This window comes from Alosa sapidissima, chromosome 7 (assembly GCF_018492685.1).
Source record: "Alosa sapidissima isolate fAloSap1 chromosome 7, fAloSap1.pri, whole genome shotgun sequence".
Taxonomy (NCBI): Eukaryota; Metazoa; Chordata; class Actinopteri; order Clupeiformes; family Clupeidae; genus Alosa; species Alosa sapidissima.
The window spans coordinates 2,285,354-2,302,017 of NC_055963.1; the positions used below are offsets into that span (position 1 = coordinate 2,285,354).

Sequence of the window (16,664 nt, forward strand, 5' to 3'; positions counted from 1 at the left end):
TTTGGCTATTCTACAATCTATTCACCTTTTCAGCGCCAGTAGGCTACTTTCTGTGTAGCCACCCACACACACACACACACACACACACACACACACACACAGGCATGCCAAACAAGCATACACAAAAGTTTCAAGAGTGGGGGATGGAGTAAAAGATGGAGACAAATTGATTAGTGTGATTTATTTTCGCGGAAAGGATGTACAGGACTGAGCGGCGGTCATATTTTGTACCGCTATGCGGTACATCTAGTTCTCCTTCTGCTGTTGACATTGACATCTTCCTAAAAAGACAGAGGGATTGTGGGGTAATGGGAAGACAAATCAGCAGAATATTAATCCTATGCATATATTAAATAATACTATAGTACAGGTGACATGTAAATACAAGATTCACTCCTTCACGCTCCTGATATGCAACCTGCTGCTCTGTCTTTCTATGAAATCGTGAGAGATGAATGTTCAGTGCATTAATAGATTGGAATGAGCAAATGCATGAGTGGTGTATGCATGGTAATGGGCTGATTTAACTAATAATGGCAAAGTAACTGACCCTGTGTCTCGGAAGAGGCGTCACATGACCTGCATAGCCAACACATTTTGAAAATGCCCTGTGGAGAGATGCAAAGGGATAACATTAGGCTAGGCTATTCTCATTGGTAAATACATGCTTACAAAATATCACAAAATATCACTATAACATAATAATATAGGCTACATGTTGGCTACATTGTGACACAAGTAAATGGAGGACAAGTAAGTTATCACTTACCATGGTGTGATGGTGGTTCCTTGCACAGAACTGAAAACATGTCACACAGCCATCTGGTCCTGAGGGGAAAAATATTATGAACAGTATTATTTCACTTTTTTGCACAAAAGTCAGTCAGACAGTCTCTTCTTCTCTATCTGTATAGGCAGGCCTATACAGATAGAGAAGTTCACTATGTTTCGTGAAAATCGGACACATTTTGTGATCCAATATGGCGTAAGGTCCAATATGGTGGAAATTGACATCATGGGGTGCGTTGAGTTCGGCTTCATCCAAGGATTCCAAAAATATCTCAATGTGTACGGTTGAAACGTTAACCGCATAGATGTAATGAAAAATTTGACACAATGGTGGCGCTAGAGCACTTGACATGAAACTTAGTGAAATTAATCATATTGCTGTACCGAATCAATGTGCCAAATTTCCCTACTTTTTACTGTATGGTTCAATGGAAAATGAGCGTTTCGTTATAATATTAAGAAAACGTAGAATCACTGTGGGTTGCCTCGCAGCTTCGCTGCTTGGCCCCCAATTACCCTGCAGTGTTACTTTGCATTACATCTAGCAGCTAATGCGAACATATAGCTTATGGCAGCTATAGGCTACTAATAAAATGTTTAAAAGTGCGCCGCCTGTTTGTGCGTGTCATGTGTTCGATTTCTAAGTTATGAAACGTTGCTCGGCCAAAGTAGGCCACACCAGAAACGGTTAATAAAGGATCTTTGGTAATGCTAAACTATACTGTTTGTCTGTCCAGTTTCCACTAAAGTAGTGCAATAACAGGCTGGCTGGGTGACAGCTCAGACAACAAACTTTAGTTAACTCGCTAAAACATGCAGCTAGCCGCAAAAGGTCTCTCTTACATAGCTACACTTTAGCTGAGGTCTGCCCGTTGGAAGACGGTACACAAATAAATAAACAAAGTACACCTACATTAAGGCGCGTTCTTACCTTTGTCTAGAGGCTATAAGGCTTGCAGTCTGATGATGATTGATGGATCATCTCACTGATTGCTTGCAGCTTGCCTGCCTACATCCGGGGTGCGCAGCAGTCCTTGCAAAATTAAGTCTTAGGCCTACGATGTCAAAGTGTATCAATTTACAACTGACACAATCGATCATAGACTAGTTCATTCACCATTCATTGGGATTTCCGATTTTTTTATTGGTTTATGTTGGTTTGTGTAGGTTATTAGGTTATTTGCCATGTTGATATGAACCTAACCAATGTAGTTGCACGTCTTAATTATGTCAGACGTAATTTCAATCCACTCTTGAAAGAAATGAGTTTGGGGGTCAGTTCTACTCATATAGGCCTACTAAGAGCTAATCTTGTCAAAATAATCAATAACTGGGAAACTAGTTGAGAGAACTTAAAACTTTTGTGGTGCCTGAACAATATGGCAGCTTTGAGTACAGCTCTGCAATTTCATTGAGTTTAGAACACTGTTGGGGAATACAGTGTAGAGTGCATCACTTAAATATCAGACATAAGGACCCTGAACAAACTGATCAGCATCTTGGACAATGAGTGTCATCCACTCCACAGCACTATTGTAAAGCAGAAGTCAAGTCAAGTCAACTCAACTTTATTTATATAGCACATTTAAAAACAACTGAGTTGAACCAAAGTGCTTACAAACAAACATAAAACAATGACAATGGTACAACAACAATATAACATGGGGGGGAAATAAATAAATAATTGAAATAATAAACAAATTGGTCAAAAATAAAATAAGGAATAAAGAGTGTGTGTGTGGGGGGGGGGGGGGGGTATTAAGGTAGATTAAAAGCTTGGGAGAAAATGAAAGTCTTTAAGTTAGACTTAAAGCAGTCAATGGTTGGAGAGGACTTAATATGTACAGGTAGACTATTCCAGAGTTGGGGGGCAACAACAGAGAAGGCTCTATCACCCTTAGTCTTAAGGCGTGTTTTGGGGATATAGAGAAGATTCTGAGATGACGACCTAAGTGATCTTGGAGTGCTGTAAGGAATTAGTAGGTCACCTATGTAACTAGGTGCCAAACCACTAAGGGCTTTGAAGACAAAAAGTAAAATTTTAAACTTAACTCTGTGCTCCACAGGTAACCAGTGCATCTTAGCCAACACAGGAGTTATATGCTCACGTTTCTTAGAGCCACTTAATAATCTAGCTGCTGCATTTTGAACTAGCTGAAGTCTGTTGAGAGTGGAGTGGGTCAGGCCTGCATATAATGAATTACAATAATCTAGTCTAGATGTTATGAAAGCATGTATAAGAGTTTCAAGATCAGAGAAGGACAAAAAGGGCTTCAGTTTTGCAATGGTTCTTAACTGGAAAAAGCTGCCTTTGACCACACTATTTATTTGCTTATTAAAATTTAAAGAGGAGTCAAAGAAAACCACAAGATTCTTTACTTCACTGTGGCAGTTTGCAGAGAGAGGTCCTAGTGCATTTTTCAAGATAGAAACATCACTTGGAGGGCCAACAATAATTATATCAGTTTTACTTTCGTTCAGTTGAATAAAATGTCTTGCCATCCAGCATTTGATGTCACTGAGACAGTTAAAAATATTCTCCAAAGAACAAATGCCATTAGTGTTAACAGGCAGGTAAAACTGAGTGTCATCTGCATAGCAGTGATACTGAATGTTATACTTTTTAAAAATTGAGCCAAGGGGTAGCATATAAAGAGAGAATAAAAGAGGGCCCAAAATGGAACCCTGAGGAACACCACACTTTATAAGGGCAGAGGAAGAGGAGAAATTGCCTAAACTAACTGAAAATGATCTATCACTAAGATAAGAAGAGAACCATTGCAGAACAGAACCCTGGAGACCAACTTCATCCTCCAAGCGTTTTAATAGGATGTTATGGTCAATGGTGTCAAATGCTGCACTCAGATCAAGAAGCACCAAGAGGGCGCAAGATCCAGAATCAACTGCTAAGAGAATGTCGTTTTGGACTAAGCAAGGCCGATTCAGTGCTGTGCAGAGATCTAAAACCTGATTGGAATTTATCACATATATTGAACTCACTCAGATAAGAAGAAACCTGAGAGAGGACAACCTTTTCTAGTATCTTTGACAGAAAAGGTAATTTAGAAATAGGCCTATAATTCTTCAGGTCACTGGGCTCAAGGTTAGGTTTCTTAAGTAAAGGTTGCACAATTGCACGTTTAAAACCTGAGGGGACCACTCCATTGGTTAGTGAGTGATTAATTATGGCCAATACAAGAGGGCAGATGATGGTAAAAACTTCTTTAAAAAGGCGTGCAGGTAAAACATCTAAGTGGCAGGATGTAGATTTCATATGGAGACAACCTCAGAAAGCTGGGAGGAAGATATAGCCTGAGACTGTTGGAGGCAGCTAGGTGAAAGTTCTATCACTGAGAAGAAGAGCCTGATCAGCTGGAGACTTCGCTCACAGTCATGCACAACTGATAGACTGAGGAAGTAATTTGTCCCCAGGGCCATTGAACTGTTCAACGCTTCACTTAAGGGTAGAGGAGAGATAGACTTCTCTGTCTAGAGGAGCTGCTGGTGGTGGGAGCTCAGGCTGGCTATACTGATTGGAGTGCTATCTTGATGGCTGAGTGCCATCGCTAGAGGCCTGTGCCAAGCTGCAGGGTAAAAGGGGATTTCCTTGTGCATTCATCAGACACAGACTGTGGTTTACTGGAAGGATATGTCTGGCACCAAAGTCAGGTAAACAGGAATGTCATACAGATACAGAGGAATCAGGAAGTACATTTCTGAAATAGTTTTTGTCAGTAGCTGTGTTTCCATTACAGCTTTGCATAAAGTGATATTTGTTGAAAACAAAGCACAATTGTGAATGGTCAATGTTTCCATTAAGTGATGCAATGTGATTAAATATGAGTTTTATCTTCTCGCAATAGTCATTTCAGATAAATGTGATAACAGATCTCCCAAAATTTGATGGGTTTTGACAGTTTATCTTCAATTGCATCCACCAAAAAACATGGTGGCTAAATTGAGGGGGTCAGAATGTAAGGGGAGGGAAATATTGATAGCTAAACCCTTATACTTGGCGGTGACAATGTGTGACTTTGTACTTCCTAGTTCACATTTGCTCTGAGTATTTAGCTGACATCAGGACAAACTAACCACTGTGATACTTCATCACCAAAACACTGTTGGCTGAGAGCACTACAAACCTGAACTCCCAAACACTCCCAAAACTTGACTCAACTTGCCATACTGTGTCAAAACATGAACCGTTTATGTTATAACTTGCTTGTACCTCCGTAAAGTCTGTTTTCCACTGCTGCTGCTTCAGCTTTGTCAACCGCGATTTCCACGAGTTTGAAAACGCTCCCTCCCCTTCCGCTATTTGGCCAAGATGGCGTCCGTTAAGGGCGAAAAGTGTCCAGCGTTGCACACTCAGCTTTTTGACCGTTATGAGTGCACCATCCGGGAACTTGCAGCGCCCTTCGTGTCGTTGGAATTGTCAGTGTGAACACCCTCATGCACTCAAATTAGGTATTGTAAGTGCAGAAGTACGCAATTTGAGACACAGTCCATGTCACTGTCGAATTGAGGACGCCAATAAAGTTATATTAAAATGTTTGCGATCGTCATTTCCGTGAAGTGCACGGAGTTAGTGTTTGATATGAGACAATACTATTTTGTTAAAATTTGTGCACTCCGCCAGTAAGCACACACTGCACATAGTGTACTACACAAAAGTGTACTCACATAAGTACACCAATTGAGACAGACTCTACGATTGTTAAGGCGGAGCAAGATGTTTCATCAGGAGCCACTTCCGGGAACCCGGATCGCACGAGGGGGGGTCAAAATCCCCCTTTATGCAGAGCAGAGGCAGCGACTGCTCCATTGAAGTCTATGGGCATAGCTCAGAATTTCACCACATATGCTAAGGTCTTGGTTCTATAGAGTTAGGAATGTGAATTTCGGGCACGTTTTCATGATCCTCAAACCCTTCTGAACATTTCAGGTACATTTTTAGCATTTTTGAGCATTCCAGTCTGGAGAAAATCAACCTTATATCAGGTGTGCGCCAGTTATTTATGCAGCTGCTGTTGGCCGGTTGCAACGTACGCTCGTCAATACGTCATCGACACGCCTCTTTATGCAGACAGGACTCGATCCCCATTTCGCGCCCATAGACATGAACTACGACGAAGTATCTTGCTCCGCCTTAACAATCTTTGGTGAAGATACTGTCTGTATAAATCGTGTGGTAACAGTATTCAGTTTTCAGTGTCACAATGAAAACACATAACAAGGGCAACATTGGAAAAATGCTGCATAAAGGCATGAAAATATTCCAGTGAAATGAAGGGCAATCATAAAGTAAAGTATTCATTTATATAGCGCTTTTAGAACAGAGTGAAACCCAAAGCACTTACACAACAACATGTTGTTCAACATTGTTCATATTACATATCCATATTTATTCTGCTCTTACTGTAAGGTAACTGCACATATTTATATTTCATTTATATTACTCTAAACCACCTTCTGCAAACCAACTGTATACTACTGTCTACACTGCACTATATGTCTTGTCCTGTCTATGCACCTGTCTATACTTTATATATCACATTGCACTTTTCTGCCTTTTTGGCACTTCTGGTTAGATGCAAACTGTATTTGGTTCTATTTGTACTTGTGCTCTGCACAATGACAATAAAGTTGAATCTAATCTAACCATGCCAATTTTCATAGAACATAATATACATGTATCGTAAGCCTAGGCTAGTAAGCATATGGTCTCCAATCAGTAGTTAAAACTAGGACTACAGGTTCTAAACGATCATAGGAATATTTAGTGATTGAGCCTATCCAAGATTCCATCACCATTGTTAATTGATCATTATCCAGGCCCGAACCTACGACTACAAGATCCGAAATGCAGAGGTCTATCCTTTCACGCCACCTTGTCACGCTACAACAAATGAAAATATTGGCCAGTATTTAGCCTATAGGCTATTCGGTGTGTCATTAAATGTGTAACTTATTTGTTCACATTTGCTCGGTTGGCGATTTATGCTTCACTGATTAGGCTAATTAGTAGGCTACGTTAATAGACTGTGACGTTATTATTAAAATTATCATTATTATGCCTATTATTATTAGGCCTATTATTATTATTAATAGCCTAATATATATATTTTTAAAAAGCATACATAGCCTAGGGCCTATTGAAATTACTGCCTATTGTTGTAATAAGTATTATCATTATTATTATTATTATTAATGATATTATAACTGCTGGGCCCAGGAAACGTCATGCAATGTCAAATTTCATTACTTTTACGTGACTTCATGCGTTCGGCTCTAACCGACAGAGCCCAACATTCTCCGAACACATCTGCAACCATTGTAGTCTGAACTATGTTGGTTGAAACCAACATGGTTCAAACTAACAAAGTACTATGTAAGTACGACGGTTTTGGGAAACAGTCGTAACTTACATGTTGGTTAGTTGAACGATGCATCGTACCACGTTAGTAAAAAGCTAACCTACGTAGTTGTACGGGAAACGCACCCCAGGATGGCATCAACCCTATCAAGGGGTAGTGGATGGTTATAATAAACTCTAATAAAATGGGATTTAAACATTCTCATACTCATAATCTTACTACAAACTGTACATTATACAGAGTCACTTTGATCAAAAGAGAATAACTATAAATATTTTGCCAATAATACAACAGATAGCGTGAGTGTTTATACAACATGACCTTTGGACCATCTATGCCATTTGAGAGGCCACAGATTATATGATGCGTCTATTCCAATAAAGACTTATCTGATTTTCTTCATTCTCAAAAGTAAAAGCAATCAGCACACCAGGCACATAGATATACTAACATGTTCATGTACTACATTTAAAGTGGCTTTAAATAAGGACACAAATGATGTAACTTATTTTATTCTGACATCAAACACGTCACTTGGTCAGCTCAGCTAAAAACAAAGAAAGTGCTGTAGTGCTTTCACTCCACAGTAAACACGCAAGGAGCAGGTGCAACGTTTTGGAGTGTTTCAGTTTTATCCTTCTTCCTCCTTTGAACCTGATGTGGTCCTACATTAAGGTATCTTGTGTAACTTTTACTAGGGATTGTTTTAGGCACTTTTCCAACTGTTGTTTATGATCCATGCTGATAAATGCCTTAGTACTATAGCCTAACCATAGCATTTGTGGCCTTGTGTGTTTTCTTACGTTTATCGTACTTTCATAAATCGTGCAACATATTCTACCTTGTCTGTGGACATCATTATTTGCAAAGCCTGTGCTGGATGAACAAATAGCGTGCAACAGAGGGAAAGTTCTTTGGTGTTGCTTTAAATTATCAATTAGATTCTGTCTCATTATTAAATTAGCTTATTATGCAGACTTTGACCATCATTTAAATAAGGGTCCCAAATGTCTTCTGAGTGTAAGGATTCCACATCCCTTAGCGTTCTCAAGATTACACAGCATTCCCAGTATCCAGTATCTTGACAATCCTTATAAGGTCAGGTTTCCTTCCTTCCTCCTGCAGGTTCCAGGGCAGTTTAGATATGCAGGTCCACACAGTAGACAGCGGTGCTTTCTTCATGAGGTTTTGCTTAAAATGTCACAAACAATGTGATTTGAAAAGTCCACTCTGGTTTGACCAGGTCTCTGCAGTGGGGAGGTGAAGTAGCGTAGTGAGGAGCTATGATGCATCAGCTCCTTCAGGACACAGTGGTCAGTCGGTCCAGGATGAGAACAGGCCATCCTGCAATACTGTCTGGTTCATAAGCAGCTGGAGAGAAAGTGGATGAGATCATATATCACTCTTTGGACTTATTCAACTACACACCATGTTAACATCCCTCAAGTGGGGGGTACTGGTTTAATTGACATTGTTAACATCATGACATGCTAAAGTAACACAATTCCCCTTTTTGTCTATTGTCAACTGCGTTGAAACATGATACCGAGTGTGAACTTTTGTATCATAGCTCATCTCGGCTTGTCCCCTGCACTCCGAAATCTGGCGCTAGTTAGTCGATGCTACCAACAGGTTTTCAATGGGGGCTGCCTCAGGCATAGGGCTAGCCATGCAAATAAATCACTAAAGCTCCACACTTCATTGGTAGACTTTCAAGGGCCCTGACATTTAGAGTGCAGGGGACAAGCCGAGATGAGCTATTAGACAAAAGTTCACACTCGGTATCATGTTTCAACACCGGTCAGTATCACACCGAACTTCTCCTTCAACCCAGCAGCTTTCCATCCACTATTGTAATTCCTCTGGCATTACATTTTTAGTTCATAGTGATGTTTGCATATAGCAACTTGATAATACAGTAACATGCTCTCTTTTCTTGTAGGAAAATAGCTTGTTCCCATCAAAAGCCAGAGATCCCTAGCCTAGAAATCTAGATGCACCCTAGCGGCAGCAAATTACATTTGCTACCAGGGCTACTCTAGCAACTCTCCGTTGGCTTGTGAGCTCGAAAAATTAAACTTCTATCAGGCCAATCAAATCGTGTACAGACTTGTTCGGTGGGCTTAACATAATGATTGATGGGAGAGTTGCAACAGTTTGGCTTAAATTCCCTGCTACTTGAAAACAAAGAAGATGGATGTTGCTGTTGGCTAACAGTGTGAGACGAGTTAAGCTTTTATTAAGTTGGCAAACGTTTGAACTAGCCAACTAGCTCCGCTGGTGGGAAACGCATGGGACTCATAGTGCTGTCCTATTGCGTGCAGAGGGAATTTGAAAGACAACCGATTATCCCGCCCCTCGGACTGAGCACTGCGAATGGTGAGTGCCCAGACCCTACATTTTAATGTGAGTCTGGCTCGTCAGGCTAAGAGATCCCTGCTGTTCCACAGGATGTTACCTGCAGCATATTATTCATCCTTATCAGTCAGACTGAGTTGCACAACAGTAGGCTACTCACCATCACTTTAACTAGCATGGCCACTTGGACCATTCAGATCATTCTGATCACGTAACTGCTGCCATCACACTACAGCTTTCACCTTGCTCCTAGTAAGAAACAAACATTATTATGAGAAAAGCAATACAAATATGGGTAGAAATGGGAATAAGTTTTAATGAATAATTACCGCTGTTGTTACAATGTGATCTGACTTTTGCTCAATAACGTATTTCTTTAAACATAATATGTCTGCAAAATAAATAAATGCAAACAAAATTGAAGAATTAAAACAGACTACTGAAAAAATGCTGTGTGTGTATAAAACAAAATGTCTGAACAATTGTTTTTATCAGTATTCTTGAAAATGGCAACTATGATAATAGTCAGACTAAATGCTAAAAGAAATTATTTGATAAGAAACATGACCATTCTTACCTCGTTGGGTTGTTGGTTTGTTTGTTTTCTTCTTCCATACATGTAATATAAAGAGGCCAACCATAACCCCACATATAAGGACTATAACAGCAACTACACTGACTACGATGGCAACAGTGTTTTTTCTTTCAGCACAATCAGTGTCATATGATGCTGATCCATATCTTATGACATCAAGTCCCAGCAACTCACACCTACAGGTCACATAAATAATTACAGTTTAGATACATGACTAACAGCTGAGTATTTAATCTGAACCTGGACACATCTACACTGTATGAACTCACTGTGTGTGTGGTCTGCAGGATGTGAATGATCCATCTGAGTATGAGTCACCTACACAGTCACTACACACACTATCTGAAGACGATGTGCCTGCATGAAAAGACAGAATTACATTTTTTTCTGAATGCTTAAACATAACCGTGATTCTTATAGCACAATTTCTAAAGCTATTAATACTTAGCAAAACCACTCACTAAGTTCGCAAAACTAAAAGCAGAAACACTGTTTTGCTCAGTTTGCAATTTTGCTCACTCAGTTTGCAATTTTGTAACACACACTTTGCACAACTGTAGGTACAATTCACTGCACAGCACACTTTTTGCGGAACTGTAAACACAACTCACTGCTTTACACTCAATTTCCAAATGATTGACACACTCCTAGCAAATCTATACACATGTATGGCTATTATTTACACTATTTTGCCAACTCTCTGGCACACTTTCTCATGTGAAAACTGTTTTAGATAATTAGTTCACTTTGTAATCAGCCTAAGCACTATAAATAAGCCACAGGTCATGTACAATGGGTACAATGGAGGGAGCAGGAAGAGTGAGAAGAGTAAGAATTAGAGGAGGCTGAAGAATAGGACGTGGAGGTGAAGAAGTAGGAGGGAGAAGAGGAGGAAGAGGATGCGGAGGTGAAGAAGTGAGAGGGAGAGGATGACATGGACAAGGAAATGAAGTTAGAGGAAGAGGACAAAAAGGAGCAAGAGGGGGAAGAGGAAGGGGAAGAAGAGTAAGAAATAGCCATTTTACAGGCAAAAAAAATCACTCTACATGTGGGGATATTGACCAGGCATCATGGCATTCCAGAATATATTTTTCCCGGTGCCTTGTACTAGAGGACATTGCATGTGATGTAGACAAAATTTTGAGAGAGACGACACGATGTAGAATGATTTTTTTTTTCTCAGTGCCATTTTGTATTTTGACTTGGAAAAACACACTTGTGTTTGTTTTGATGTGTGTAAATAAACACCAATACTTGAAGTTTGGATCCCTGTATGTTTACAGAACTATGACAAAAGTATGACCTCAAACTGACATAGTCTACCTTGTGCACAGAGAAAGCAAAAGCCAGACGTGTTTTTTATTCATACCATCAGTGTGTAGTTGGCACATTGTGTGCTTATTATTGTGATGGCTTTGTTTACTGTTTGATAAGAAAACACCATATTTTCGAAGGTGTGAAGAGTTAAGCAAGGTGTGTTCGCTTTTGCAAGAGAACTACAATGTTTTGCTGATTTGGTGAAAGGTTTCCTATTTGTGTGTAGAGTTTTGCAAAAATAGCCATAGTTACAAAAAATGTGCTTAAGCAATCAGAAAAAACTGTAAACCAAGGTTGATATTTAATATGCCTTTCTAAAACGGATAGTTCCGGTCCTTGATTGTGATTGGCTGAATCGCGTTCGATGCCGTTGTAAAATGCAGCATAAACATACACCTTGACCACATTTCGTTCTATATTACTGCGCTACCATAACCGCTAGCGCGTCGTGCCTAACAACGCCCCTTAGCTGTTGTAGAATTGTAGAATCAGTGTAACCTACAGCCTCTCGGGGCTTATTGCTTAATGCTACGTCAGTGTCTCACTGTGTGTGTTTTCCCCTATTCAATTGACAAAAAATGTCATCCTATCGCTATATGGTAATTACTGAGTATTTCCTAACCTGGCTGTTTGATGTATTGTCCTGGTGAGCACGTTGTGTGTTCAACAGCTCCTCTGCAGCCATCTTTGATTGGGTCAGTGCAGTAGTGACCTTCCAGAGGATCACAGAGTGTGTTTGAGGTGGAGCTGCACGCCCTCTTCACTCTTAGACCTTTACCTACATTAGAACATAATACACTGATTATACAGTCATAAAAGAATCTTTTAAATTGCAGCCAGCAATGCAAACACCCAGATGTGGCATGACAGGTACGTGGTGAAACAGTAGTGATGTCACCAATTGACAAACTTCATAGTCTCAACATTAGTTCATGTGCACGATATGCACAAAATTCAACATTAAAACAAAACAGAACAAAACTGCTGATGTATTTACTTACTGGATTCACAAACTGTGCAGGATCTGCACCACACAAGTCCATTGGGTTCATCAGTGTAGGACGATGATGGACACGAAACACATGTTGTGCTGGTGAAATCTGTGCAGTGTTTCCGCACATAATAACCTTTAAACAGTACATAATTATTATGTACGTACATCAACATGGGGTTATGCTATTCATCTATGGTGTGACAGAGTTCTCCTTACCAGGTCTACACATGGGGCAGCAGTCCTGTCCTATAAGGTACTCAGCTCCACCACAGGCAGCAGAGACCCCAGACACAGACAGGAGGAGGATCACAGCAATAATCACCAGCTTCATCATGTTCTCCTCTGTTTGGGGTCCAGTCGACTTTTCATATGGCAACACACTCATATCCCACAGTTTCATAGATGCATCTGTCAAAACAATACAAATACTTTGTCAAAAAATTAAAAAAAAACAAAGGCACTCTGTATTGGATAAATATCAAAAATCTTTTAATAAAGCAAAACTGGTTTAAAAACACATGGGGTCACTTTGTTATGCCCCAATTTCTCTTGATTATGTTCTTAATTTTCACAGCTGATTTGAAACTTAGTGATGAAATAGACCTGGCGACTCTTCTGTGGTCTTTGTCATTTTGTAAATAGATCTTCCCTTTTGCATTGATTAGCCCTATGTTGGGCCTGTTTGATCACCTGTGACTTGTATCCCCTTTCCCTAAATCGGTCAGACAGTTCTGAAGACTTGGACTAAAAATCATCATCACGATCACATATCCTCTTAAGACGGAGAAACTGTTCATAAGGAATACTGTTATTAGTTGTGGTGGATGAAAGCTGTCAGCTCTGAGAAGTGTGTTTAGCTGGTCATCCCAGCTAAACCTACCATACACCACGACATCAACATCAAATTTGACTCCCTGTCTGTTTCACCGACCAGGACTGCAAGAAATCTAGGAGTTGTTCTCGACAACCAACTAAACTTCTCAGATCATGTTGCCTCAGTCGCCCGGTCATGCCGTTTCGCACTCTACAACATACGGAAAATCAGGACTTACTTGACTCAAGATGCTACCCAACTTCTGGTTCAGGCAATAGTCATCTCACGACTCGACTACTGCAATGCCCTCCTGACAGGTCTCCCAGCCTGCGCAGTGAAACCACTTCAGATGATCCAGAACGCGGCGGCGCGCCTGGTCTACAACCAACCCAAAAGGGCACGTTACCCCGCTGCTCATCCAGCTACACTGGCTACCTATGGCGGCCCGCATCAAATTCAAGTCTCTAACGCTTGCCTACAAAGTAGTCTCCGGTTCTGCTCCCACCTACTTGAATGCCCTCATACAGACTTACACTACCTCCAGACCGCTGCGCTCCTCTGACGAACGACGTCTAGCTCTACCACCGGTACGCTCAAGTCTTACTGATCCTAGCACTCACCAGCCGTTTTAAACTGACAAGTAACTGTTAAAATACAGCACTCACCGACGCACTTATTCTTACTGTACTCTAATGTGTTTTTTTAAACTGTCCTAAAATTGTGAGAATTGTTCTAAAACTTACTGTTTACCATGTTGTTAGTCGCTTTGGTTAAAAAAAGCGTCAGCCAAATGTAATGTAATGTAATGTAATGTAATGTATTACGATCTGTAGTTCTTCTGAAAATGGAGGAGTGCAAGACTCCGTTGTCCTCTTTACTGATCAATAAGTCAAGAAAGGAGATCTATGTTCTACTGTATTCCAGAGTCATTCTTATATTTGGATTGATGGAGTTCACATATTTGTGAAACTCAGACAGTTGAGACTCCTTGCATTTCTCTCTCTGATGGCATATTATGGTAATTTTATGATTTATTACAATAAATGTCCTACATCACCTTTAATCCTATGGTCTAATTTCAAAAGTGAAAATAACAAAGCAGGAATGTACTGTACATACAGGCCTACAGAGGAATTTAACAAACCCTTTGCTTTAGGTATTTTCATTATTTACATTTTCATGAAAAAATTACAACTAAAGCTTTTATCCATCAGAGGGTAGCATATGGTCATGACGACAGAAAGCTGTGGTGTAGTCTAGGCTCTTTGTTTCATATAGAAAATGTCATGCTTACCAAACGACTGAGAAACATCCGAGCAATCCGAGGATCATCCGAGCAATACGACACTTTAAAAATTTGTTTAAATCCAATTTGCTTAAACAGCAGTACTGAGTGTTGTTGTATCCACACCCAGAGTAGGGAATGTTCTGCAGCCTTTTGTTTGAGTATACTGAGCTGGGCGTGTCCGGTTCGCCCTGTCGGGACTTATTTTCCCAATAATGACCGACGTTCTATACATTATCCCTTACTTATTATAGCCGTGCCACTTCACCTGTGCCCCACCTTATGTCCTCCGCCCCTGGACTGGAAACTGACAAGACAGGAAGTGCAGACCATATAGGGGAATGGGTGGCGACAAAGACACATGACCAGACAGGTAAACACAGAGCACATGACACAGAACAATACACAGAATGGCCACCAGGGGGGCACAAAGTCACTTGTCCAAGCAGAATCCTGACAACCGTGTGGTGTAGTTATTCACTGTGTGCCCATTTTAGTATCACCTCTCCAGTGTGTGTGTGTGAGTGAGAGAGAGAGAGTGAGAGTGAGAGAGAGAGAGAGAGAGAGAGAGAGAGAGATGCACTTGTGGTTTTGTGACTCCTTTCTATCAATTCCAGGAGTGACTGCCTGTTGTAAGTCTGAGGAAGGGCCGTAAAACTTTAATGGGAGCTCTCCGGTGTGCGGATCACTTTTCCGGGGTGACTGTCTGCCTGTGCCTGTCTATCTGGTGACCCAGCCTTATTTGCCTGTCTTTTGTGTCTGTTTAAAAGTCTGTCCCTGTGTCTAATAAATTATTTTCTTTATATAATAATTATTTATTATTTTTTGATGGAGATAGCGTTCAGAGGATTCATATGTGATCTTGGGTCACACAAGCCCAGAACTGAGCATAGCTTTGTTGCCTTTTACTGAGAATATCAGCCTACTCGCTTCTCATGTTGATGTCTGGGAGAAGAAAGCCTCACACATTCCCCTCACTCCTGGACAGGCTACTTTTCTGTGGCAGTACTGTCATCGTCCTACTCAGAAGTGCTTCTAACATGTAATGTTCAACAGCACAACTCATAGACGAACAAGATTACACCCAAAGGCCCATAAGCCTGTGTGACAGGCAGTGTACAGAGCAATACTAAACTTCTCTCTGCTGGGACTAGGGGAGTCTCGTCACCTACTGTAAGCCCTTTTCAAGCTGTCTGACATCCAGCTGTTCTCTTGTGCCACATTTGTCTAATTTCCTTCCTTCCTCACATTGCTTGCCAAGTCACTTTTGCTCTAGTCTGGTCATCACAAGTCTCACTCTGATAAACAACTCCTGACTTCACAGAGTCAAAATGCACAGGAGTGTTCAGTGCTATAAACATAGTTTTATCTATAGCCATTGCACCAATTCTTTATGTAATAGGATCCCTTCACAAATCCCTGTGATCTGTCTGTGGGGTGTCAACTCCTGGTGAAATAAATATATTTGTACATTCTGGAGGACATCCTCCTCCTACAGGATTAAACAGCAGTACCACATCTTATCCCCACCCAGAGTAGCTGTCTGCAGACTTTTGTTCAAGTGTACTGACGGCTCTGTTCAATGCAGAATACATTATATTTCATCCATCCCTGAACACAAGGCACTCTCTGGTTCTCTGAACAGTGATTTTGCCTCTTGTCCTTCATGTGGCCAGCAAGACCACCCACAAGACAACAGAACTACAAACTATTCTGCACTTGTACACTATTCACAGTCTCTCCCAATTCTGTTGTGCTGGTTGTCTTGACTGCAAAAAAGTAATATCTGTAGCTGACCAGTGAAAGGAAGATTTCTAAAGGGGCAAAAACATGCAAACACTGGAGTGGATTGGCCAGATAAGTCACATGACCTTAACCCTGGTGAAGTGTTGTGAAAGCACCATGTGGGAGATGCTTCAGGGAGGAGGTGACATTTCTACACATTACCACCAAATTCACACAATGTGAAATGTCTGCAAGGTTGCAAAGGCCCAGTCACCATGCCAACAATAACTGTAATGCTAACTGTTGCTGTGGCGATAAGAGCACCTGTCCACTCTGCCAACCACATAGTAACTGTTACCGGTCAATGATAAGACCCTGCAGAACACTAAGTACAAGCACAGATGTTCTGC

At 40.7% G+C, this 16,664-nt stretch overlaps 1 protein-coding gene across 1 annotated transcript; it reads right to left on the reverse strand.

Moving 5' to 3' along the window:
• Positions 1–9,731: 9,731 nt before the first annotated feature.
• LOC121713240 (tumor necrosis factor receptor superfamily member 14-like) lies at positions 9,732–14,715 on the reverse strand. Its single transcript, XM_042097732.1, has 7 exons — positions 14,539–14,715; positions 12,647–12,838; positions 12,438–12,563; positions 12,059–12,214; positions 10,389–10,476; positions 10,163–10,295; positions 9,732–9,773 (listed from the first exon to the last, which is right to left on the reverse strand). The coding sequence occupies exons 2-7, from the start codon at positions 12,828–12,830 to the stop codon at positions 9,732–9,734; spliced, it is 729 nt and encodes a 242-aa protein (XP_041953666.1). The 5' UTR covers positions 12,831–12,838; positions 14,539–14,715.
• Positions 14,716–16,664: the final 1,949 nt, after the last annotated feature.